General features: G+C 47.4%; 1 protein-coding gene across 1 annotated transcript in view; it reads left to right on the top strand.

Annotated features, from left to right (window-relative positions):
• LOC147900682 (uncharacterized) overlaps positions 1-23969 on the top strand; it is a 138036-nt gene that overhangs the window by 39130 nt on the left and 74937 nt on the right. Inside the window, exons 7-11 of the mRNA XM_087375501.1 lie at positions 34-227; positions 367-535; positions 16101-16439; positions 16602-16667; positions 16823-16917. Coding sequence (XP_087231627.1) covers positions 34-227; positions 367-535; positions 16101-16439; positions 16602-16667; positions 16823-16917 — 863 coding nt within the window. The remainder of the gene's footprint in view (positions 1-33; positions 228-366; positions 536-16100; positions 16440-16601; positions 16668-16822; positions 16918-23969) is intronic.

The raw sequence follows: 23969 nt of genomic DNA, 5'->3' as shown, positions 1-23969 counted from the left end.
TGTGTACATGATAAACAAGAATGTTGTTTGCAGGTTTCTCAGTTAGAGAGGAAGACGAACATTCTCGTTTCTGGATTATTCATATTTCAATTACTTCTATGTATCGGATTAGCTATAGGGCATTTCATGTGGACAGACAGAAATCCAAACCATTTTTATCTTATAACTGATCATGAATGGCCAGAACCTGGGTTAAACCTTGGGGGGCTTTTGGTCCAATTTCTGAGGTGATTTTCTTGAGTGAGATTTTAAGTGTCAAGCTCTAGTCTTTCTTCTGGTACTACGGTTTGCTTACACAAATCTACAGTCTGTATGATAAGGTTTGCTCACGTAAAATGTTATAAAGTGTGGTCAAACTTTCTGCAGGTTTGTGATACTGCTTAGCTCCTTCATACCTATATCTCTTTATGTGACGCTTGAGCTAGTCAAACTGATGCAATGCTTTTTCATTCAATGGGATCGTCAAATGTTTTATGAGCCAATGGGTGTTGAAGCCCAAACACGGACCTCCAATCTGAATGAAGAGCTTGGCCAGGTGAATACTTATCACTACGTTCTGAAGGTGTTCCTGTGACGTTAAACACTTGCTATTCAACAAACTATATGGGAAAAGTATCTGGTTGTTATTGCACAAAACATAAAGCAGGTCTCTGTTTGATTGATTTATCTCTGTGCGTGCATGTGTGTGTGTGAGAGAGAGAGAGAGAGAGAGAGAGAGAGAGAGAGAGAGAAAGAAAGAAAGTGTATTATTGTCCACTAAAGGCCAAAATGGGCCCATGGGACATCAAGAACTCTGCATACAAGATAGCACAAAATCAACGTGCCACAAAGAAGAGGCATCGTCGAATATCATCTAAGTGCTACGCAATACAATGCAAGTGAAAGTACATAATGTCAAATCTGAGCCTAAATACAAAGTAAACTAGATGCAAGGAAACCGCCCCTGGGTGCAAAATGGGGGGATGAGTACAATATGCCAATGCAAAGATACAAGTCCAGGTGTCACGGAGTCTGAGAACCAAAATAATACTGGAAATCTTGTCCATCGACTCTGCCTCCTGCTATGAGAGTACAAATCTGAGCAAAGGTGAGGTGAGCGGCTGGTGAGGCGAGATCTCCATGAGTAAGTCTCCTCCGAAAAGCTGCCATCATCCTGGATCGTCTGGAGATGAAGCGGCGAGTACGTCCCCTATGTAACAAGATCCTGCGGCGTCTACAAACCATCTCATATGTACATCCACAGGGTGGAGGCATGTGTCCTGTGTGAGCTCTGACCTCCTCGTGCTCCTTCTGGTCTCTGTCCTCTGGTATAGCGTGTGCCTGGGCTCTATCAGGCTGGGCTCTATCACGCTCCGGTCTGTGCTGATGGTCTCTGTGGTAGTCTCGTCGAAGCATAGTGGCCTCCCTGACATAAAGAGCTAGGCAATGCTGATCCTCGTAGTCCATCACTCGTGAGAGAGGTCCAAAGCCATCCGTGAAGAGACAGTGGAATCTACCTCTGAGCTCATAATATAGCGGGCATTTGCAAATGAAGTGCTCCTTTGACTCCACCTCTCCCATGGTGCAACAAGGGCAGATCCTGGTCTCTCGGCCTGGTCGCCGTCCATCCTCCATGCGTCGCATCCTACCAGCCCCTATCTCGAGCTGATGCGAAGAGACTCTAAGGTGGCCAAGGGCAATCCTCAGTGAGTGGGACATGTGGATACCTATATAGCCTGGTGGAATGACAAATCCATCCTCTGAGATCCGAAGGAAGTGGTCACGATATGCCATCTTCGTCGGAAGCTGCGTGGGATAAATCCAAGTGCGATACGTATGAAGCTGCAGCAAGTCTGCTCTCGTGACCTGGCTAAGCTCGTGGCGAGTCAACTCGAGGTGAGGGGCATCTATGCTGTATCGGAAGGGAGGCAGTCTATCCATGTCTAGTCCAAGAGATGTGAGCCACCTAGTGAGTCTGAAGTACCAGCAATATCGGGCCCCAGATCGTGTCAACTCCATGGCAACCGAGCTCTGCCTGCTGCTGAGTCTCCAAACTCCCTAACCCTGTGCAAATACATGACCGACTGAAACGCTGCATCCAATGCAAGGGGAGTAGCTCCAAACTCTGCTAGCATGATCTCGTGCGGAACTGTAGCCTTGGCCCTAATGAGCCGAGAGAACATGATGATCTGTAACCTCTCTACTCGTCTCCAATCTGCAGCGCCGAGGTCCCCTGCCCAGAAAGGAGCTGCATACATGGCAGCTGGTCTCACCAATGTATCAAAAAGCAAGGATTTCGTATCGGGATGCTGAAAGTGGGACTGAAAACACTGACGCTCAAGATGAGCCAACGAAGCATACCCTTTACTAATCCTATCTCGTGCTACATATGTCATGGTGAAGACCGGTCCCCTGAAAACTGCCCCCAAATAAGTGTACTCTCTAACAAGCTCAATGGGCTGTCCGTCATAAGTGAAGCAAAACTCATCCGTGCTGTAAATACGATCAGAGGTGTTGAAAACCATAACCTTGGTCTTGCCAAGGTTTACGGTCAACCCCCTGTCCTGGCAAAACCTGTGGAGTGCCTCAATATGTGCATGGAGGCCCTGAGCAGTAGAGGAAATGAGAACCACATCGTCCGCATACAGGAGGATAGGAATGGAGGATCCTGAGAGAGTAGAGCCCACACCGCCTGTCATCTGTACAAACATCTCTAGCTCATCAATATATAATCCAAAGAGAGTAGGAGAGAGCGGGCAATCCTGCTTCACCACAATCGTGCTGCATACCTCCTCTGAGAGCCCCTCACGTGTCCGAACCCGACCAGTGACCCTCTCGTACAAAGCCATGATAGCCCACTGTATCTCTCCACTGAAGCCCATCTAGCAAATCCTCTGAAACAATCTGAATTGCGGAACTGTGTCAAATTCCTTCCTGAAGTCCACGAAGCAACAATAAAGCCGTTGCCTTCGTGACTTCGCCTCCTCTACCAGTGCCCTGAGTGTGAGGATGTGGTCAAGTGTCGAATGATCCCTGCGAAATCCAGCCTGCCCTCTGGCTCTGAGTCCTGTCGTCTTGGCATGGTCATTTATACGGCTTTCCAAAACTGATGCATAGATCTTGGCCATAACGTGGCCGATCATGATGGTCCTGTAATTCGACGGCTCCATAGGGTCCCCCGACTTGTGGATAGGTACTATGGTATTGCCTAACCAGGACTGTGGTAGGCCTGTACAAACAGACTCATTGAAGAGACGGGAAAGAACAAAATCTAAGGCATCAATCCCATGGATTACATACTCCGCTTGCAATCCATCATGATCCTTAGCTCTCCCGTTCGTCAATCGGTGGACTGCTGCACGGACACTCTCTGGTGTGAAGAGACTAGATGAGGCTGGCCTAGGGGAATGGGATAAATCGATGGCTGGCTGATCTGGAACATCGTATAGAGCTGAAGTATATGCAGACCAGACACGTGGATCTGTGAGGGGGCTCTGAGACTTCGAGCGGAGGAATTTTCTCCAGAATTCCTTGGAGTCACAGCTGAAAAGCAAGCTTCTCAGCTCCTTCTCATTCCGGGCTAGAAATTGGCGTTTCTTGCGCCTAACCAACCACTTGTAGTCTCTCTTGGTTTCGGCAAGGAGGGGAGACTTCTCCTTGGTCTCAAGGTGAAGTTTCCTGCGGAGTTCCTTACACTCCTCGTCATACCAACCGTTGCAAGGAACAAGACCAACCGGTGGGGGACTCGACGAATGACATGTGGCAGGGAACGACATGTGAGCGGCAGAAACGAGTGAAGTATGTACAAGTTCCCACCGGTCCTGCGTGGATGGTAGATTTTCTAATAGATGAGGACGGAGTAGGCGGCTGAGGTTCTGGCTATATACATCATCGAACTGGTGGTCGAAATGAACCTCATAATAGGGTTGGCGGTCGTGATAACGAGGGGGGGTGGGTCATGGGAGACATGAGTCAAAGTAAAGTGGATGAGTGCATGGTCGGCAGAGGGCATGAAGGGGCTAACAGTAAGGCTATGGATGGAAGGGACTAGAGTCGGGGGACCTATGATGTAGTCGATCACGCTAGTACTACGCCCAGAAGCAGAAGAGAATGTAGGCATGGAAGACTGTGGCCACCTGGACAAGCCGTTATAAATGACCATACTGTGCGAGGTGAGGAGCTCCAGTAACTGACGTCCCTGATCTGTGGGCTGTACTGTGCAGTCTGATGAAGTCCGACAGAGGCTATCATCGTGAAATGCTGGACCGGATCCTCCATGAAGTCATAAGTGAGGGCCTGTCTGTCTGAGGTCCTCGCGTTGAAGTCTCCTAAAAGGATGACTTCTCCGCGATGTGAAAAATCTGCAATGTCCGCTGAGAGATCCTCAACAAATATGGACTGGCCTAGTCCAGTGGAAGAATAGATCGACTGCACCGGGGGGAAGTGGCAAACTGCAATAAAAAGATCTCGCTGAGGGGCTCTGCGGCGGATGCGTACCCACAAGAATCGGGCATGTGAATCCGCTCTCTCCACCGTGATGATCCGATCGAGATGCTCTCTGTACAAAATGGCCACTCCTCCAGATCCTCTCACTCCAAATGTCCGAGTGTGCTGCCTGAAGGCAGATCTCCATGTATACCCTGTCACTCATGGCAAAGGTCTCTCTGGACTCTCGTGTGTCTCCGTGAAAAAGATGATATCTCTCCCAAAGAATACCCCCCGTAGATTGCCTAGCTGTGCTGTAAAAGAACCATTGCAGTTCCATACAGCGATGCGTAGACTGTCTGACGGGTGGTGTGTCCCATGGGCCCTGTCCCGTCAAGCGGTCGGAGTAGGAGGTGGAGGTGGGGCTATATCTGCTGGTCTGCCATCTCTAAGCACTGTGGGAGCACGCCTCAAGGTGCCTGTGATGAGTCTGCCATCCCTGATCACTGCCCACTTGCCCTGAGCTCGGGCTGCATCTCTCTGAGGCATGAGCGCCTTGCGGTCCTCAACCTGTATCTGAGTCAGATCCTCGTCCATGGAAATCTGTGGGTGGTCTCTGAGTGTCCCTCTCCTCGTGAGGGCAGCTAGACGTGCCTGGGCATCTCTGAATCTGATAATGAGGGGCTGCTCTCTAGTACGATCCCTCCCGACTCTGTATGCTCCTACTATGCCATGATCTTGTACTCCCAATGTCTGAGAGACAAAGGTCACAGCCTGTGTCATCGTGGACTCTGTCGCCGAGGGCAAGATACCACGAATGCGAATGTTGAGGGCTTTTGTGGCCCTCTGTTGTGACTCGGCCAATGTAGCTGATACAGTTGATCTCTGAGGCTGTGATGGCTGACGGCGGACGACATCCACCCACTTTGTGGCTCTCTGGACCTCTGTCTGAAGGGAGGTCAAACGCTCCTCAACCGCTGCTACTGCTGTAGTGGGAGATGTGTCTATGTGCTGAACGCGAGTCTCGATTTGCTGCACTCGCTCTGTGTGTCCATGAATCTCTCTAGCAAGAGTCCTATGAGTCGCCTGTAAGACCTGAAGATCTGTCCTAATAGACAAGATCTCCCGATCCTGCTGTGTCACTCGATCAGTAAGAGATGCAACCTGAGCTGTAAGTAGAGCAATGGTCTCGTCCTTCCTGTGAAGCATCTGAAGGGCAGCTCGGAGGTGGGTCTCAAAGTGCTGAAGCTCTGGTAGGATGTGGTGGCAAGGACAAACAGTGCAAGGCATGGAAGGAGAAAGAGAGGGAGAAAGGGGGGAAACCGGTAAGGTGGGTAGCGGGGATGAAGGAGAAGGCTGGAAAGGGGGAGAGAAAGCGGGTACCGGGGATGGAGAGGAGGGGATGGGTAAAGTCTGTAGAGAGGATGAGGAGGAGGGAGCCTCTGGCAAAGTAGGTAAAATAGGCAACAAAGGGGAAGAGGTGACAGAGGGCTGTGAGAGGGAGAGCAAAAAGGGTGGAGAAGGGGTAGGAGAAGAAGGAACCTGAGAGGGGAGGGGTGAAAAAAACTGCGGGTACAAAGTAGCTATGGGCGGAAGATGAGATAATGGAGCTGAAACTGGTGTACCTGCGACTAGGAGTGCGGCAAGTGCGGGCACTGCGCTGGGCGAAACCGGTGTACCTGCGACTGGGAGTGCGGCAAGTGCGGGCACTGCGCTGTCCTTTGAAGAAGATGCAAGTCCTCTTCTACTATAGTGCAGCATATCGGTCGTGGCGGCCATTCATGTTGCTGCTGTTGCTGCTTCTGTAACATGCTCGACGGTGTCGGCCATGTTTAATTACGGGAAACCGGCAACATTGAAAAGCGGGAGATGGGGACCGCTGCCAATGCGCGATGAGAGAGAGAGAGAGAGAGAGAGAGAGAGAGAGAGAGAGAGGGAGGAGGCTGAGCGGAGGGGCTGAGCGGGTGAGAGGGGGGGGCTGAGGCGGAGAGGCTGAGCGGGGGGCTGAGCGGGTGAGGGAGGGGCTGAGCGGGGGGCTGAGCGGGTGAGGGAGGGGCTGAGCGGGAGGCTGAGCAGAGGGGCTGAGCGGGTGAGGGGGGGGCTGAGGCGGAGAGGCTGAGCGGGGGGCTGAGCGGGTGAGGGAGGGGCTGAGCGGGGGGGGGGGGGGGCTGAGCGGGTGAGGGGGGGGGCTGAGCGGGAGGCTGAGCGGAGGGGCTGAGCGGGTGAGGGGGGGGCTGAGCGGAGGGGCTGAGCGGGTGAGGGGGGGGGGCTGAGCGGAGGGGCTGAGCGGGTGAGGGGGGGGGGGCCGAGGCGGAGAGGCTGAGCGGGGGGCTGAGCGGAGGGGCTGAGCGGGTGAGGGGGGGGGGCTGAGCGGAGGGGCTGAGCGGGTGAGGGGGGGGCTGAGCGGGTGAGGGGGAGGCTGAGCGGGGGCCTGAGCGGGTGAGGGGGGGGGCTGAGCGGAGGGGCTCGTGAGGGGGGGGCTGAGCGGAGGGGCTGAGCGGGTGAGGGGGGGGGGGCTGAGGCGGAGAGGCTGAGCGGGGGGCTGAGCGGAGGGGCTGAGCGGAGGAGGGGGGGGGCTGAGCAGAGAAAGAAAGAAAGAAAGAAAGAAATAAAGTTTATTAAAAGTCTTCGAAAGACCGAAGGGTCTATGAGAGAGAGAGAGAGAGAAAAGGAAGAAAGAAAGATCTATTAATGTCTTTGGAAGGCCTCATGGGCCTATGAGACAAAGTATACACAAAAAAAGAGTAGTTACTACATCTCTGAATATGAGAGAGTCGAGGAGTGCACATGGCATCTCAGCTCTAAGTTATTATAGCACCCATGTGTATTCTAAATCCTATCATAAAGTGGCCTTCATTGCATCAGTTTAAGACTGAGAGTCTTTGGCTAGGATTTGGATTTGAAATCCCTAATTAATGTTGTCTGTCTCGGTAGACCGCCCATTTGCTAGCTTTAGGTGCATCCTTCATTTTTGTGAGTTCAACGTTCCTTTGTTTTGAGCTGGGTCTGAGGGAGCTCTTTAGATATCCAGATATTGTTGGGCTAGTTACCTCATCCTCACGAGGTTCAGTTTAGTTAGGCTTGCATGTCCACGTGGACTCCATGCAAGGAAAGACCCTCGTAGAAGAGGCTCCAGAGATCATTGTTGGCGGTGATGAGGGTCGACCTCCGCAAGTTCAGAGAGGGAGCGCAACTCTTGGCTACTACACATAGTCGAGGGCTAGGAAGTTGCTGGGGACCGCGTGAGGCGGTGGCATCAGAGCAATATAGCAGTGGAGCAGGTCGATTGTTGTGCGAGTTGTAATCGTTTGTTTTTGTGGAGTGTTGTGGCTTTGTGGCTTACCTAGTTGAGTTGTAAAGGGCAACAAGCCCGTAAAGCAACCCTTTGGTCCGTGGATTCTGAAAATGAGAGCGGAAGCACTGTCTCTCTAGTCTAGCCAATGAAGCATATCCTTTGCTCAGGCACGCCTGCATCGCGGGTCTCATGGTGAAGGTGGGTCCGAAAAAGACGACCCCCAGATAAGTGTATGATGAAACTACCTCAACAGGGGACCCATCAAATGGGAAATGCTCATTGCGCATGACGACTCGAGATGTAACCTTGGTTTTACCTAAGTTGACCTTCAAATCATGAGACTCACAAAAGGACTGTAGTGCATCCAGGTGTCTCTGGAGCCCCTCTGCTTGAGGAAGACAAGAGAGCCACGTCATCTGCATAAAGTAATATCCGGATCAACGTGCCCTCGAGAGAGCAGCCTACCCCACCCTGTGCCTGCATCATTGTCTGGAGCTCGTCGATGTAGAGGCCAAGTAAGGTAGGTGATAATGGGCACCCTTGTTTGACCCCAAGAGTGCTCATGATCTCGTCTATTTGTCCATCCAGATCCTGTCTGGACTCTACTTGAAACTCGCTCATAAAGTCCAAATGATCTCTTGGTCGTAACCCAGATTCTATAGGCGTCGTATGAGGCGGGCTCTCGGAACCGTGTTAAATGCCTTGCGGAAATCCACAAAGCAACAACAAACCCTCTGCTTCCGTGCCCTCGCCTCCTCAATGATACATCTGAGCGTGAGAATCCATGGTCCCATGATCTCGCCTGAAACCGGCCTATCCGGTGCTCTGAGTCCTCGACACTCCGCAAATCTGCTGACCTTAGAACCAAGTACTGATGCATAAATCTTGGACATGACATGTCCAATCATAATGGTCTTGTAGTTCTCCGGGTTCATAGGATCCCCTGCCTTGTGGATGGGTGAGATAGTGTTGATGGTCCAAGTGCGTGGAAACCCCAAGCAAACGGCTTCATTAAATAGCTTGGCTAAGATCGGGGCTAGGAGGTTAATCCCATATGCAATGAACTCAGTGAATAGTCCCTGCTCGGCCATTATAAAGTTTCATTACGGCATCCTTTACCCCCCTCCCTATTGAAGAGAGTGCAGGATGTGGTGCGTGGCATATGTGATAGGTTAGGGGTCGGCTGATTTGGGATATCATAGAGCGTGCGTGTATAATCAGACCACACCTTAGTGTCAGTGAGTGGTGGTGGGGACCGTCCCTCTAGAAATCTCCGCCAGAAGTCCTTAGATTTGTTACTGAACAGAATGTTCAATAGCTCCTCCTCGTTTCGACGCTTGCGTACCAGACGGCGGTACTCGCGTAGCGTCTCTGGTTCGCTTGGAAGGCTGTTTTTTGTTTTGAATCTGAGTTGACAGCGTAAAGCCTTACACTCATCATCGTACCACCTATTACAGGGTACGGTCGTAGAAGGTGGTGGACGGGTGGAGCGGGTGGTGTGGGGAAAGGCGTGAAGAGCGGCCTCGTGTAGTGAGTGAGTGACTAGGGCAGCACAGTCTTCTAGTAAGGGTATAAAGTCAATGTATGCAAGAAGTATGTACAGACGGCCAGAGTAAGTAGGTGAGTGATCGCGATCAAAGCGTATATCATTGTAAGTGGAGTAAGAGCTCAAACGGGGTAGAAAATGCTGTGCGGCGGGGGGTAGAAATGCTAAAGAAAAGATAGGTATGGTCAGCCCCTGGAGGGAGAGGTGCTACGGTAAAGTCAGTGATGCGAGATGTGAAGACAGGGGATCCCATGATGTAGTCCACAACACTGAAGCCTCCCCCATGTGGAAAGCAAGTGAAGCCACTTGATGCGGGCCATCTGTCAAGACCATCATAGATAATGAGATCATGCATTCTGCCGAGGTCTAATAGGACCTGCCCATAGGATCTGAACGGTCCTCGTTTGTGAATTGAAACTCGTAGCATACCTGCCTCCTCTGCCTCCTCAAGGTCAATGTCTGGGAGTAGAGTGGAATCATCCTTGAAGTCAAGGAGTGGTGCCTGACGAGCACCTGTTCTTGCGTTGAAGTCCCCAATTAGGACGACTTCCCCGCGGCTAGAGAAGTCAACGATGGACTAATAAAGGGCAGCAAATGGGGAGGTCTCGGGGGGGAAATAGCAAAGTGTGATAAACAAATCTCGGCTATCCATATGTCGGATCCGAATCCAGAGAAACGTGGAGTGTGGATCTCTTTGCTCCACTGAGATGGTCTCCAAAAGTGTGGATCTGTAAAGGACTGCGACTCCTCCTGATCCTCGAACCCCTCCTCTGAGAGAGAGAGAGAGAGAGAGAGAGAGAGAGAGAGACGCCGACTCTCGATATGGAGTCAATGTGATGACGCACGTAACTGTCCAAGGGCAATCTTGAGTGAATGTGGTAGATGGATGTGGGTGTACCTTGGTGGGATGATGAAACCCTTTGCTGAAATATGCAAGCAGTGGTTCCGATAGAAACTGGGCTTCACAGGGAGCTCTGCCTGTGCTAGCCAGGTCTTGAATGTGTGTAGCTGTAGAAGATCCTCTTGGATGATTAGGTTGAATTCGTTGCCTTGAAACGGGACAAATGGAGCGTCAATGCTGTACTGGAAGGGTGGCAGCTTGTCTATATGAAAACCCAATCTATTAAACCACCTGCATGTGCGTGTATACCAACATCTCTGATCACCTTGAGTTGCTAGTGCCATAGAAGATGCTAGTGCCAACCAAGGTAGCCTCCATCGCCCTGTGGTACATGAGCTGTGTACGCGCACACACTCGGTAGAGATAAGTGATAGTTAGGAATGCCGCATCTAACTATAGAGGAGATGCCCTGAACTCAGCCTTGATAATTTGATGAGGGACATATGGCTTGCTGTGTATCATCCATGAGAGTAGGAGAACGTGTAATCTTTCCACTCGAGTCCACTGTGTGTCGGAGAGGTCTGGTCCCCAACAAGTGCTACCATACATGCCGGCATGTCGGACTAAGGAGTCGAAAAGGAGAACCTTGGTCCGCGGGTCTTGAAAGTGCGAGTGGAAGCACGGTCTCTCCAGTCGGGCCAGGGAAGCGTAACCTCTATAGATTCAGGCGGACCTGCATCGCCGGTCTCATCGTGATGATAGGTCTTGAAAATACACCCCCCAAGTATGTGTATGATGAAACGATCTCAACTAGTGCCCTGTCAAAAGTAAACTGCTCTCTGTGTGGCTGCTCTAGAGGTGTTGAAGATTATAACCTTGGTTTTACCCAGATTGACCCTCAAGTCACGAGACCCGCAAAAAGCCAGTAGTGCATCTAGATGTCTCCGGAGCCCCTCAACGGATGATAATAGCACTACATCAGGTAACCGTCGAGAGGACAACCAGCACTCCTAGTGTCCTCATAAAAGACTCAAGCTCGTCTATGTAGAGGCCAAACAATGTCGGTGAGAGTGGACAACCTTGTTTGACCCCAATGGTGCTCAGGATCTCATCTCTCCATCCGCCCCCCGTCTGAACCCTGCTAGAAACCCTCTCATAAAGTGCCATAACAGCCCAAACTATCTCTGGCCCATACCCTAGCTCCTGTAACCTCTTGATGAGGCGTGCTCGAGGTATTGTATCAAAGGCTTTGCGAAAATTCACAAAGCAGCAATATACCTTCTGTCTCCATGTCCTGGCCTCCTCTATGACACTCCTACGTGTGGTGTGCGGGAAGGCGTGAAGGGCAGCTTCGGCTAATCAATGTGGCCCGGTCCTCTAGGAGGTGTATGTGGTCAATATAGATGAGTAAAGTGTAAAGCCGTGCAGAGTATATGGGTGAGAGGCTGTGGTCAAAGTGTATGTCGTGATAGGTAGTGTAGGTGGGTGGGTTGGTGAGTGGTAGAGCAAGGCGGAGAGTGGTGATATTGAAGAAGAGGTATGTGTGATCAACCCCAGGTGATGGTGGTGAAACGGAGAAGTTTGTGATATGTGATGTGAAGGCAGGGGATCCCAAGATGTAATCAACTATGCTAGACCGCTCTCCCTACAGAAAGCAAGTGAAGCTGTTGGAGGAGGGACATCGCTCAAGACCATTATAGATAATGAGATTGTGTGCCGTACCTAGATCCAGTAGTGCATCTCCGTAAGAAGTGAGAGGGGCCCGTTTATCAGCAGACACTCGTGATATGTCAGCGTCAGCTAGATCTATGTCCGAAAGTAAAACAACATCCTCTCCAAAATCTAGTAGTGGCACCTACCGTGCTCTTGTCCTTGCGTTGAGGTCCCCCACTAGGAGAACATCTTTGCGGCTCGAGAGATCCATGCTATCATGATAGAGGGATGTATATGGTGATGTCTCATCCTCCTCCCATACTGCCCTGGCAAAATGTGAGGTCTATGGTGGGAAGTAGTAGGTCGCTATGAAGAGATCATGGCGGCTGGTGATGGGTTGTGTCAGATCCAAAGAAACCTAGAGTGTGGATCTCTCCTCTCCACTGAGATCGCCCCAATAAGAGATGATCTATATAAGACTGCTACTCCTTCTGATCCCTGTACTCCGCCTGTCTCCCTCGTCTCCCTCCTATAGGCTGACTCCGTAGTGTATCCACTGACCACCTATAAGGGGCGCTCTGGGCTCTGATGTGTCTTTGTGTAGAAGATTATGTCTTTTCCTGTGTATGACTCCGAAAAATTCCCAGGCTTGGACCAGAGGGTACCATTACAGTTCCAAATGGTGTAAGCAAGGGTCTTAGTATCTTGAGTCTTATCCCTTATGTGGAAGAGCAGTCAGGTGGTCGGTGGGGTCCGGTAATGAGACATCCATCCCGCACTACTGCCCACTTTCCCTTTTTGCGAGCCGCATCATGCAGCTGCAAAAGGGCATGTCTCTCCTCTATCTGTAAAAAAGGAGTCAGGTCCTCATCCATAGATAAAGTGGGGTGATCCCGTAGAGTCAATCTATGACGCAAAGCTGCCAATCTTGCCTGAGTGTCCTTGAAGTGTATAACAAGAAGCTGCTCTCTGTTGGGATCTCTCCACACTCGCCATGCTCCCACAATAGCATGGTCCATAACCCTATTGTGGTCGTATCGCCCATCAGTGCAGTCTGTCTATGGGATCTGTCAGACTCTGATATTGAGAGCCTTGGTGGCCCTTTGCTGTTGCTCCAAAAGGGTAGCCGAAACAGTTGCTTTTGCGGGTTCCCGCTTCACCCCATCTACCGATGTGGATGACTCTGCTATGGCTAACTGCATGGTGGCTATCTGAGCCTCCACGGCTGCTGCTGGTGTACCCCCCGAGGCCATGCTCAAGGAAGAAAACTCCTTCCTGAGCTCCACGATGTCTTGTCCGAGCTCTTGAATGAGATTGGCATGTTGCTGAATAACAATTGCTTGCTCCTGGGTGAAACAAGCGTGCTCCTGCGCAAATCGGGTCAACTCCGCCCCTCATGCCCGAATGCTACGTACCTTTATGAGGAGAGACTCCCATAGATCTGGTGGGTCTGTTAGTACGTTGCTCGGAGATCTCGCTACAAAGTTAGAGAGGTGGGGGGGTTGAGCGATAATGGGGTGGTGAGGTGATGAGATGAGCAAAGAGTGGGGATATCAATGATGAGGGGATTCCAATAGAGTACAAGAAAGAGGGCTGGCTTAGAGGGAGAGGGGAGGGGGAAGATAAAGAGTAATGTCAACAAGTATGTGTATCTGGGGATTGTGAATTGGGTGATGGAACAATCGTCGATGTAACATTTTGATATGGCTGTCGAAGTAGAGGCTCCCGTTGTAGCTGTCAAAGTCGATGATGAGGATCCCAAGGTGGAGGCGGGTGTTGATGATGATGAGGATGGTGGCCCCACTGAGGTAGGTACTGTACTAGTCTTCGTTATTGCTTTGCTCTCCACACCGAGTCCACTTCTGTTGACTCGTGTGTTCACGTCCTCCAGGGTAAGTTATTTTAGGCGGGAGGCATAGGTGGAGGGCGGAGGCAGGAGGCCTAGTCGGAGGGCGGAGTAGGGAGCCGGAAGGCGGTGCAACAAGGATGCGGGTGGGCGGAGCAGCAGGGAGGCGGGTGGGAGCAATAGGCGGAGCGAGAGTTGCAGCAGCAGCAACGCGAGCTGGAGCAAGGCGGAGGGGAGGAGCAGTTGGTGAAGCAAGAGCGCGGGTGGATGGTGGAGCAGCAGTAGCAGCGCAGGTGGAGGGTAGAGCAGCAGCGCGGGTGGAGGCAACAGCTCAGGTGAAGTAGGGAGCGGGAGCGGATTTTTTAAAGAAAGAGATAGTGAAAGGTAGAGAGAGAGAGAGAGAGAGAGAGAGAGAGAGAGAGAGAGAGATTAACGTCTACTTCCACTGCATCTGAAAGATTGGAATCATATTTTATCGCCTGGGAAAATTGTTTTACCCACGCAGCTTGTGCGTAATCTTGGTTATCCTTTGGGGTGGACAGTCACTCGCCCCTAGCAAATGGACTAGTTGCTTGACAAGCTGAAGAAGAAATTGGAATACTGAAATTTGGCTAATTGGCCATTCAATCAATCTTGGTTGCCTATATACAGTTTTATTTGCCCTTGATGATGTTTACTAAGTAGCATATCTCTCTCATGGATTTTTTTGGTGGCCACATCATCAACATAAAGCCCTCAGGTTGCTTTCTATAGATCGTGTTTGCTCGCTGAAGATGCATGGGGGATTAATATCCATATGTACATTCTAGCTCATAGGGGAAAAATGATGCTTCAATTCATGTACGGTGATCAACCATGGGTGTACATGATGCGACATTTGCTTTTGCATTTATCTAATGCAGCATTTGGTCACTGGTAGGTCACCTAATGTGATTTTCCCTTGGGTCACATTGATGGTGGGGTTAAGGTATGCTCTTTTTCACTTGCTTGTTTCGTGACTGGAAGCACATACTCTCCCATCTTAAATGGAACAGTAGGGATTCTCTTGAAGAAACTCTTGGCCTGCTGAAAGCCTTCATTGGTTAAAGGATCTTGCACATCTGGTGGCATTGCCGCCGCTCTTATTTTATTTGATACAAAAGAATATGCCTTGTGGGTAATGTGCTTGATGATGCTGATGATAGGCTAAAAAATGTAGAAGGCTTTTGTGCACTGCATGTATATAGGGGGTAGACACTTAGATGTACACAACAATTGGGGCTTTTGGATTTAGTGGGTGCTCTTTTGTAAGTTATTATGGACTGATGTAAATATTCCAAGTTATAAAAATATGTTTTACAGGGATTCTGCAGTGTAGGTGCACCAATTTCCGGTTCTACCATTTGGACAGATCTTGGCTCACTGATATATTGCATTGAGAACATGATATTAATTGACACACCTCATCGCATAAAGAGGATAGTGCATTGAGTAATGCGACTTTGTAAGGTTGCTTGACCCTTAAACCTTTGTATGCATTATAACTTGATCATCCTCACACAATGATCAAGTAATGTGCACATGAATGTGCTTGGCGTCATGCACAAACGGTTTCTCCGCACAAGAGGGAAGGAGAGCCTTACCAATGTTCTTTATCGATGGTTGTGTCTACTCCTTTATAAAAGAATATGGAGAAATAATAGGCATGTCGCATAAAAATGCCTTACAAATGAGGGTACAAGCATAGTAAGAGTCAAAATAGTGTCACTATGAAATTGACTTCTCCCCAAATTCCCAAAAATTTGCTATTGAGACATCCCCAAAAATATGGACGAGTCTGCTGAAGCAAGGTGAAATGTGAGCATGATCATAGACCGCTCTCTCTGCATTGAAAATTCTCCCATGGATACATGGCAATAAATAACTCTCCATTATCAAGAGGCAAATGAACATTTGACATGTTTTATACTGCTTGCCAAGTAAAAATCCTTGAGCCATAGACACCCGAAGAAATAAGTAACGGCGCCTCCTTTTCGAAGTAATTTGCCTTGACCTTTAGAAAATAATCTTAGAGAAGGGTATAAAAGCCCTAGTAGTTAACTAAAATAATGCCAAAGGATATAAAGGGTTAAGGGTATAAAGCTGCCTCTTAGTAGTTGCCAGGAAATGTGGAATAACCTTTTGTTCACTGATCAACCTAACAGGAGAAATGTGAAATAACCTTTTGTTCAAAGTAGTGCTTCCTGGATTGGAGAGAGGAAGCTTATAGTTTTTGCTAAATTTGGCTTGCAATTGTCTTAGGTCATGCAATGTGTTTCCAAGTCAGTAATTTTGATCATAGGAAGTAATTCCATTTAAAGGAAAAGATTAGAAAGCGATGATTACACAGAGAAAACTTTACTTCTCCTATGGTATTTGATAAATGGATGGACAATCAAATAGGCCTTTACTATAGCTGCAATTATTTTGGCTGTTCTGTTGTTTGTGTTCAAGATAGAATGTTTTGGATCAGCTCAGTACAATATGTGTTGGACAGGTACAGTATGTTCTGTCAGATAAGACAGGTACTCTTACACAAAACATCATGTCTTTTGTTCAATGTTCGATAAATGGTGTTGCTTATGGCAATGCGCCTAGAAGTAGGATTGGGGAACAATCAAATACAGAACATCCTGTACATACAGTGTGTGAAGACAAAGATCTTATGGACGAGCTTCAAAAGACAGATGTACTACCAAATTCACAATGGAAAAAATGTCAAGATTTCTTTTTTCACCTTGCCGTGTGTCATACGGTTATACCAACATATTTGGATGATGAGGCAGGAGATATAAAATACCAAGCATCTTCACCGGATGAAGAAGCTCTTGTGCAAGTGGGTTTCTTTTCCATATCCTTAAAAGTTTACTTCTATGGATATTGAGAAAGAAAATAATGCTATGGAATCATTCGCTCTTCTTTTGGAATCATTTGCTCTTGATAAGAAGTATTTTGTTTCTTGATTGATTTTTTACGACCTGATTGTATCTATGCATAGGGAGCAGCAATGTGTGGTTTTCAACTGACTAGACGGGTACCTGAGGAGCTTGTTATAGATTGCCAGGTGCTGTCTTTACTTTTTTTGCCATATGAAAAGCCTCTTGTTAAAAAATATGTTATATCCGTGCTCACATAGGCTAATATTTCCAAAAAGAGATTTGTCACATTGCTACCTGGTTCATTTCAAAGAATGACTTCTCTTATTAATAGCATCTTTAGGGCCGATACATTGAGACACTGAGTATCTTGGCAGTATTGGAATTTACCAGTGATAGAAAGAGGATGAGCATCATTTGCAAAAGCTCAAATGAAAGGTATTTAATATTAACAAGGAATCACATGCGCTATGTTTTCAAGAATCCCATGTGCTATGTTTTCCACACATAGTATGTATTTATTCTCAACAAGGAAGGTATTTATTCTCAACAAGGAATCACATGTGCTATGTTTTCAAGACTCAAATGTGCTATGTTTTCACACATAGTATGTATCCCCACACTCCCACCCACCCAAAAAAAACAATAAAAAGGAGAGAGAGAGAGAGAGAGAGAGAGAGAGAGAGGAAGAGAGAGAGAGAGAGAGTCTATTAATGTCCACTGGAGACCAAAAGGTCTATGGGACAGCAAGAAACCCTCTAGTACATCTGCTTTAGGGAGGGCACTGTAGGAACAAAGTGGAGACAGGTTGTGAACACAAGTGAGGAAGAGTGCACACAAAAGAAAGCTCCAATAGAAATGTTCAAATGAAACAATACAAGTACTTGGTATATATAGTACCCAAGTACTACTGGTCAACCATAGGGTTGACACCATATCTTTGTAATCTTTTACAAATCCCCCCTCAAAGATATGGGTGAAAATACCCTGGAAATATCTCAGGTGTACCCTGCAGTACCTAAAGTACCATGGGTGCACAAATTCATCCAGATGGATATGCAACCTATGGGAGTACATGAAAACAATGTCATTATGAATCACTTCACAACCCCCCTTGACATTGTGAGAATGTCTCTGATCCCCAAGCCATGTTGATGTTGTAAGAAAAGATCTGTTGACAGGGCTTTGATGAAGATATCCGCCACATTGTCCTCAGATGGACAATAGATGAGATCAGTGAAGCCATCAGAAATACAATCCTGTACATAATGATTATGATTTTCAATGTGTTTCATGCGAGCATGAAAGACAGGATTGTTGGCTATGGCAATGCAACTCAGGCTGTCACAAAAGATAGAGTTTGCTTCGCCATCCTGTGCATGATGCAAGTCATGCAAAAGCTTCCTTAAACACATTAACTTCGTAGTGGCTGAAGTTGCAGCTTTGTACTCTGCTTCACTGGAGGAAAGAGAGACTCGCTCTTGCTTCTTACTGAGCCATGAGATACAGGCTGAACCCAACGAGAAGCAATAGCCAGTAGTGGACCGTCTGTCGTCAATGTCCCCTGACCAATCTGAGTCGGTGAAACCACTCAGCGCTAGATCACAATCTGAAGCATAATGCAAGCCAAGAGAGAGAGTGCCATGGACATATCTGAGAACCCTCTTTGCTGCATTCCAATGTGTGATTGTGGTACAATGCATGAACTGACTCAAAAGCCCTGTGGCGTAGGCTATTAATATCAGGCCGTGTGGAGCATAGATATATCAAACTGCCAACCAACTGCCTGTACAAAGTGCCATCAAACTTTTCAGTAGTATCATGCTTACTCAGCTTGAGTCCCTTTTCCAATGGAGTAGCCACAGGCTTACAGTTCTCTATTTTAAATTCCCTTCGAATACTTTGTCTGTGACATAGAAATCCCATCATGGGTTTGCCAAAATTCAATGCCAAGACAATAGTGCAATAGGCCCAAATCTGTCATGTCAAAGTTGTGACATAAAGCGGACTGCAATGCTGTAATTTGCTGCAAATCACTGCCAGTGAGTATGATGCCATCCACATATAGTACTAACATGACCAATTCTGATTTTTGCTGCAGAACATACAAATTTGGCTCTATATGAGTGTTGACGAAGCCTTGGGACAGCAAAAACTGATGTATCTTCTGATACCACGCACGAGGTGCTTGCTTCAGCCCATAGAGAGCCTTCTTGAGCTTGCATACCTTGTGCTCTTGTCCCTTCACCTCAAAACCTTGGGGCTGATGTACATAGACCTCCTCTTTAAGATCTCCATTGAGGAAAGCGGTCTTGACATCCATCTGGTACACTGACCAACCATAAAATGCAGCAAGAGAGATGACAGAACGAATGGTGGTCATCTTGGCCACTGGAGCAAAAGTCTCATAATCTATCCCCTCCTCTTGTGCATACCCCTTGGCAACCAAACGGGCTTTGTATTTCTCAATTGTGCCATCTGAATGGTATTTCACCTTATAAATCCATTTCGTGCCAACCACATTTTTCCCAATGGGCGCATCAACCAAGTCCCATGTGGCATTCTTCTCAATGGATTTAATCTCAGCTTCCATAGCTTTCTGCCATGCCGGATTATGCTGAGCATCCTTGAAGCTCTGAGGCTCATTTTCAGGTTCCATCACTGAGGTCATCAAAGCAAAATTGACCTTTTGCTGATTTTTCAGAGTGCTGGCCCTGGTTTTTCCCAAAGTAGGCTGATCCTTAGCATCTTGAATGGTCAACCTTGCCCAACGTGGAATAGATTTCTCTTACCACTCGGAGCTGCATCAACATCTTTAGTGGCCTCACGACGTTGATAATGCCTCCAAACATGAGGCTGTCTATTCTCATTAATTGGTTGCAAATCTGAAACATTTGAGGGAGAGCCATCCTTAACATGTGGCAAGCCATCTGAACTATGAGAAGTAGAAGGGGAAGCATAAAGAGACTTCGTCTCATCATCCTCAAATTGGATGATGTCCAAAGAGGTGTCATCGTATGGTGGCAAGTCTGCACTAGCGTGCGGCATGTATTCATTCTCAGCAAAGAGAATATCTCTGTTGATTATTACCTTCCTGGTAGCAGGATTATAAAGCCTAAATCCCCTGCTTTCAGTGCTATACCCCACGAAAATGCATTTGACACTCTTGTCATCAAGCTTTGTCCGATGTGCATTTGGAACCAAAACATATGCCTTTGAGCCAAAAACTCTGATATGACTAACCTTTGGCTTAAAACCATACAAAGCCTCAAATGGAGTCACATTAACCAAAGCTTTGGTAGGGCATCTGTTATGAATATAAGTGGCTGTCACAATTGCTTCTCCCCAAAAAACCTTTGAGACTCTCTTGAATTTCAGCATGCATCTTGTCATTTCCATGAGAGTATGATTCTTCCTCTCAGAGATTGGATTATGCTGTGGTGTGTAAGGGCATGTCAAGTGATGTTTAATCCCAGGTTTCTTAAAAAATCCTTGGAATTCATGTGACATGTACTCTTCCCCTCTATCTGAGTTGAGTGGAGAAGTCATCTATAAAGGTCACAAAGTACCTTGCTCCTCTATGCGTGGGAATAGTCATGGGGCCACATACATCACTGTGCACTATCTGCAACACTCTGGTTGCCTTGACCCAATTCTTGCCTTGTTTACTGAATGGCAAGCGATGCAATTTTCCAAGTGCACACCCCTCACACACTTCATTGCTGGTTGCTGTAATTTTGGCATTCATCGAGTCATATTATTGTTGTACAAGTAGGACAATGCCCTGTGATGGACATGTCCAAACTTGGCATGCCATAAATCAGCCTAGGAAGTGTTTGCTACAGCCAATACCTTCTGATCATAAGGCTGAGCATCAAGCTTGTATAAGCCTGTGTCATATGTGCCTGTTGCTACAACCTCATATCCTTTCTTTGGATCCTTGATCCTGCATTGGTTATCCTGAAATTCGACCAACATATGTTGATCATGGGTAATGTTTGAAACTGAAATCAGATTTTGCCTCAAATCTGGAACATACCAAACATCTCGGATATACTTAACTTTCCCATTATCAAGCTGAATGTGAATGTGCCCAACTCCGATGATGTCTTGAGAAGCATCATTGGCACATGTAACTTGTCTGCCATGAACAAGTGATGCTCTCAAACCACTCTTGGCGGAGGAGTCATGTGCTTAGTAGCACCACTATCGATATACCATGTATCACTTGCAACAAGGGAAGCATCCCCTGATTGATTTTCAGCAATCAAATCCCCCCTGGCATCCATCTTCTCATTAAATGCAGCAAACACAAAATCTCTATTACCTTGGGCAAGATGAGCTTTACCATGTGCATCTGAAGCATGAGTTTCAGTGGGGGCAACAAAATTATTGCTAGAGCTGTCCCTTTGCCTTTTCTTTTCATTGGTAATTCTTTTCTGACACTCTGTGATGTAATGCCCTGGCTTCTTGCAATAGTTGCATTTGCCCTTTTTCTGATTTTTGCTTGAATTGCTTGCATTGCCCTCCTTGGGCTGAGTTGTATGGATGTGTTTTGGCTCAAACTTTTTCTAAAATTTGCCCTTTCCACCCATGGCAAGCGCTTGCTCACCCTGACGAGAGGCTTTGGCAAAATTTGAGCATCTCTCCTCTTCCTGTAACAAAAGCCCAACTAACCCATCGAACAAGAGTGGGGCTGCCCTGAGAACAATGGTCAATGAAGTGACGAATGTGCCATATGAGCTAAGCTATTGAGAGTAATAGAGACGAGCTTCTTGTCTTCTATTTCCTCATCAATACTTGCGAGCTGATCACGTAGATCAGTGATCCGGGCAATATGATCAGTGATGGCCTGGCCTTCCTGCATCTCAAGATCCTTGAGCTGATTTGTCAAGGCAATGGCCCTTGCCTCATTCTTAACATGATACATGTTTGCCAATCTTTCCCATGCTGCCTTTACATCCTTGCACGACTTGATAGTCATCATAATGTGCCTCTCCACATTTGTGGCAATCAAGAACATTGCTTGGGCACTACAGTGGTCAAACTTCTTGTGCTCCTCCGTCGATGCTATGGGACTAGCAGGAGGGGCTATAGTAGTCTGCTGTCTGCCTGTAGTCTGACCCGAAGAAGCTGTGCTGGATGTAGATGAGTCTGCTGGCCTCACCTCATCCCCACTAACAATATCCCACAAGCCCTTACCAACCAAGATGTTCTTAAGCATGAATGACCACAAGGCATAGTTTGGTTCATCTAGCTTGTCACCCTCGGACAAATTGCCAAAACTGTTTGAAAGAGTCGACATGATGCAAAATGGGATACCCACAAGCTGCAAATGTACTTGCAAAAAGAACTGTAAGTCCCAAAAGTGCAATGGGCTGCAAATGTGCTTGCAAATCCCAAACAAATGCTTGCTGCAAATGCAAAGCAAGGCTAGCTGCTCTGTAATGCCACTGACTGCACAATGCAATCACTGCAAAAATGGCATAAACCAATCAGTGCACTTTGCTGCAATCTGAAGTGCAATCCCAAACTAAAAATGTACAACCCAAATCTGAAATAGCGCACCCACGAGTGCTCAAATGCATCCAACGGAGCTCAAAGGCATCCACAACTGTAAAGTAACTGCAAATGCGCCCAACAATGCAGAGTATCTGCAAATGCACCTGAGAGTGCAAGAGTATGGGCTGCAAAAACAGTTCCGAAGAGAAATACACAGCTCAAAACACTTATTGAAAGTGCACCTTGGCCCGAAACACCTGCAAGGCAGTCCACTGACTGTGTGGGCAAGCTGGAGATGACAAAGGAGCCGAAGTGAGCTGTTTGGAGCTGAATGAAGCTGTTGGGAGTACTTCTGAACAGAACACACGTGTAGAGAAGAGCTTGGAGCCTGCTGGAACACACCCAGGAGACGTTGGAGCTTCAAAGAGTCCAGATCTGAGGAAAAACGCCGAAAAACAGCTGAAAATTGTTCGAATCGCCTTCTAATAAGTTGTACGGACTGTACGGACATCCGTACGATTGTACGGACAAAACAAGTTTTTTTTTTCTTTTTTCTGTTCCCCCCCCGCTTGAAATGCTATGGGATAGTTTGTTTTTTCTTTTCGCTTGAAATGCTGCGGGTCAGATTTGTTTGTATGCGGGCAGCTCCGAAATTTCGAAAAACGTTGAAATCGGACCTCAAAAGGGCAAAAAATAGCCGTTGGACTGTAGGAGCTACCTCAAACGAAAGCTGGAGAGCTGAATGTGAGAACCAGGAACGCGCATTGGAGCACCAAGCTTGCGGGAGCTTCCAAGCAAGCGCGGGAAGGGGCTCTAGAGATGGAAGCACTCTGATACCAAATGTAGGAACAAAGTGGAGACAAGTTGTGAACACAAGTGAGCAAGAGTGCACACACAAGAAAGCTCCAATAGAAATGTTCAAATGAAACAATACAAGTACTTGGTATATATAGTACCAAAGTACTACAGCCATACATCAGTTTAAGACTGAGAGTCTTCTGGTTTTGATTTAAACTCTCTGATTAGGGCTATGCCTTCATGGTAAACTGCCCATTTTCCATCCTTTCTGGCAGCCCTGACTTTAGCTAATTCAGTTGCCTTATTCTTGAGTTGAGCTTGTGTAAGCTTCTCTGCTATCCATACTTTGGTACCCTTCAACTTGTAAGATTGTCGAAGAAGCTTGATCCGCATATCTTTTGACTTCAGTGTAAGGATTGCATGACCTTTATAGTGCATAATAGAAGCTGGCCTGGAGTCGTCATCATCTTGCTGATCATCATCTACCCATTTAATGTTGGGCAAGCTTGCTTTGATCTTTGTCAATATTTCACTATATGTGTCCTCTTTTGACTTCAGTGTAAGGATGGCATGACCTTTATAGTGCATAATAGAAGCTGTCATCATCTTGCTCATCATCATCTACCCATTCAATGTTGGGCAAGCTTGCTTTGATCTTTGTCAATATTTCGCTATATGTGTCCTCTTTGTACCAATCTTTTGGGAGTCCTCCTATTCTAATCTTCAGTGCATTATCACATCTAAATTCATGTTCTTTAATCTCTGCTTGAATATCAAACTTACTTGCTTTGGTGTCCACTTCCACTGTCACTTCCTTCTTAGCAATTTGTACTTCAATGTGAACAAGATCTTTGACTGTAGAGACTAGCTGCGGGGTGGGGGGGGAATCCTTACAAGATTTTACAGCCTCATCAATTACTAGGCCCTTACAGAATGTGAAGTCGAGCCTTTACTTCTGCCAGTTCCAATCGTAGCTCTCTCACTGCGTGCTGTAGATAAAAAATCTGATCTTGTTGCCCAAGGATGGGTCGTTTTGAGCCTTCTTGTTGGTAATCCCGTGCATATGGAGAGGGTGTCATGGCTGCAACTGTAGAGTACTGCGTCATGATGAAGGTTGAAGGGGTTGAGGGGGACTTGGAGGAGAGGGTAGGCTAATCCATAATTGGCTATCTATTGAACCTCCTAGCTTA

Source organism: Dipteris shenzhenensis, chromosome 6, assembly GCF_047967505.1.
Source record: "Dipteris shenzhenensis isolate YYH24624 ecotype China chromosome 6, Dip_SZ_1.0, whole genome shotgun sequence".
In the NCBI taxonomy this organism is placed as follows: Eukaryota; Viridiplantae; Streptophyta; class Polypodiopsida; order Gleicheniales; family Dipteridaceae; genus Dipteris; species Dipteris shenzhenensis.
The sequence above is the reverse complement of the archived record's forward strand: the minus strand, read 5'-3'. Positions and strand labels throughout refer to the sequence as shown.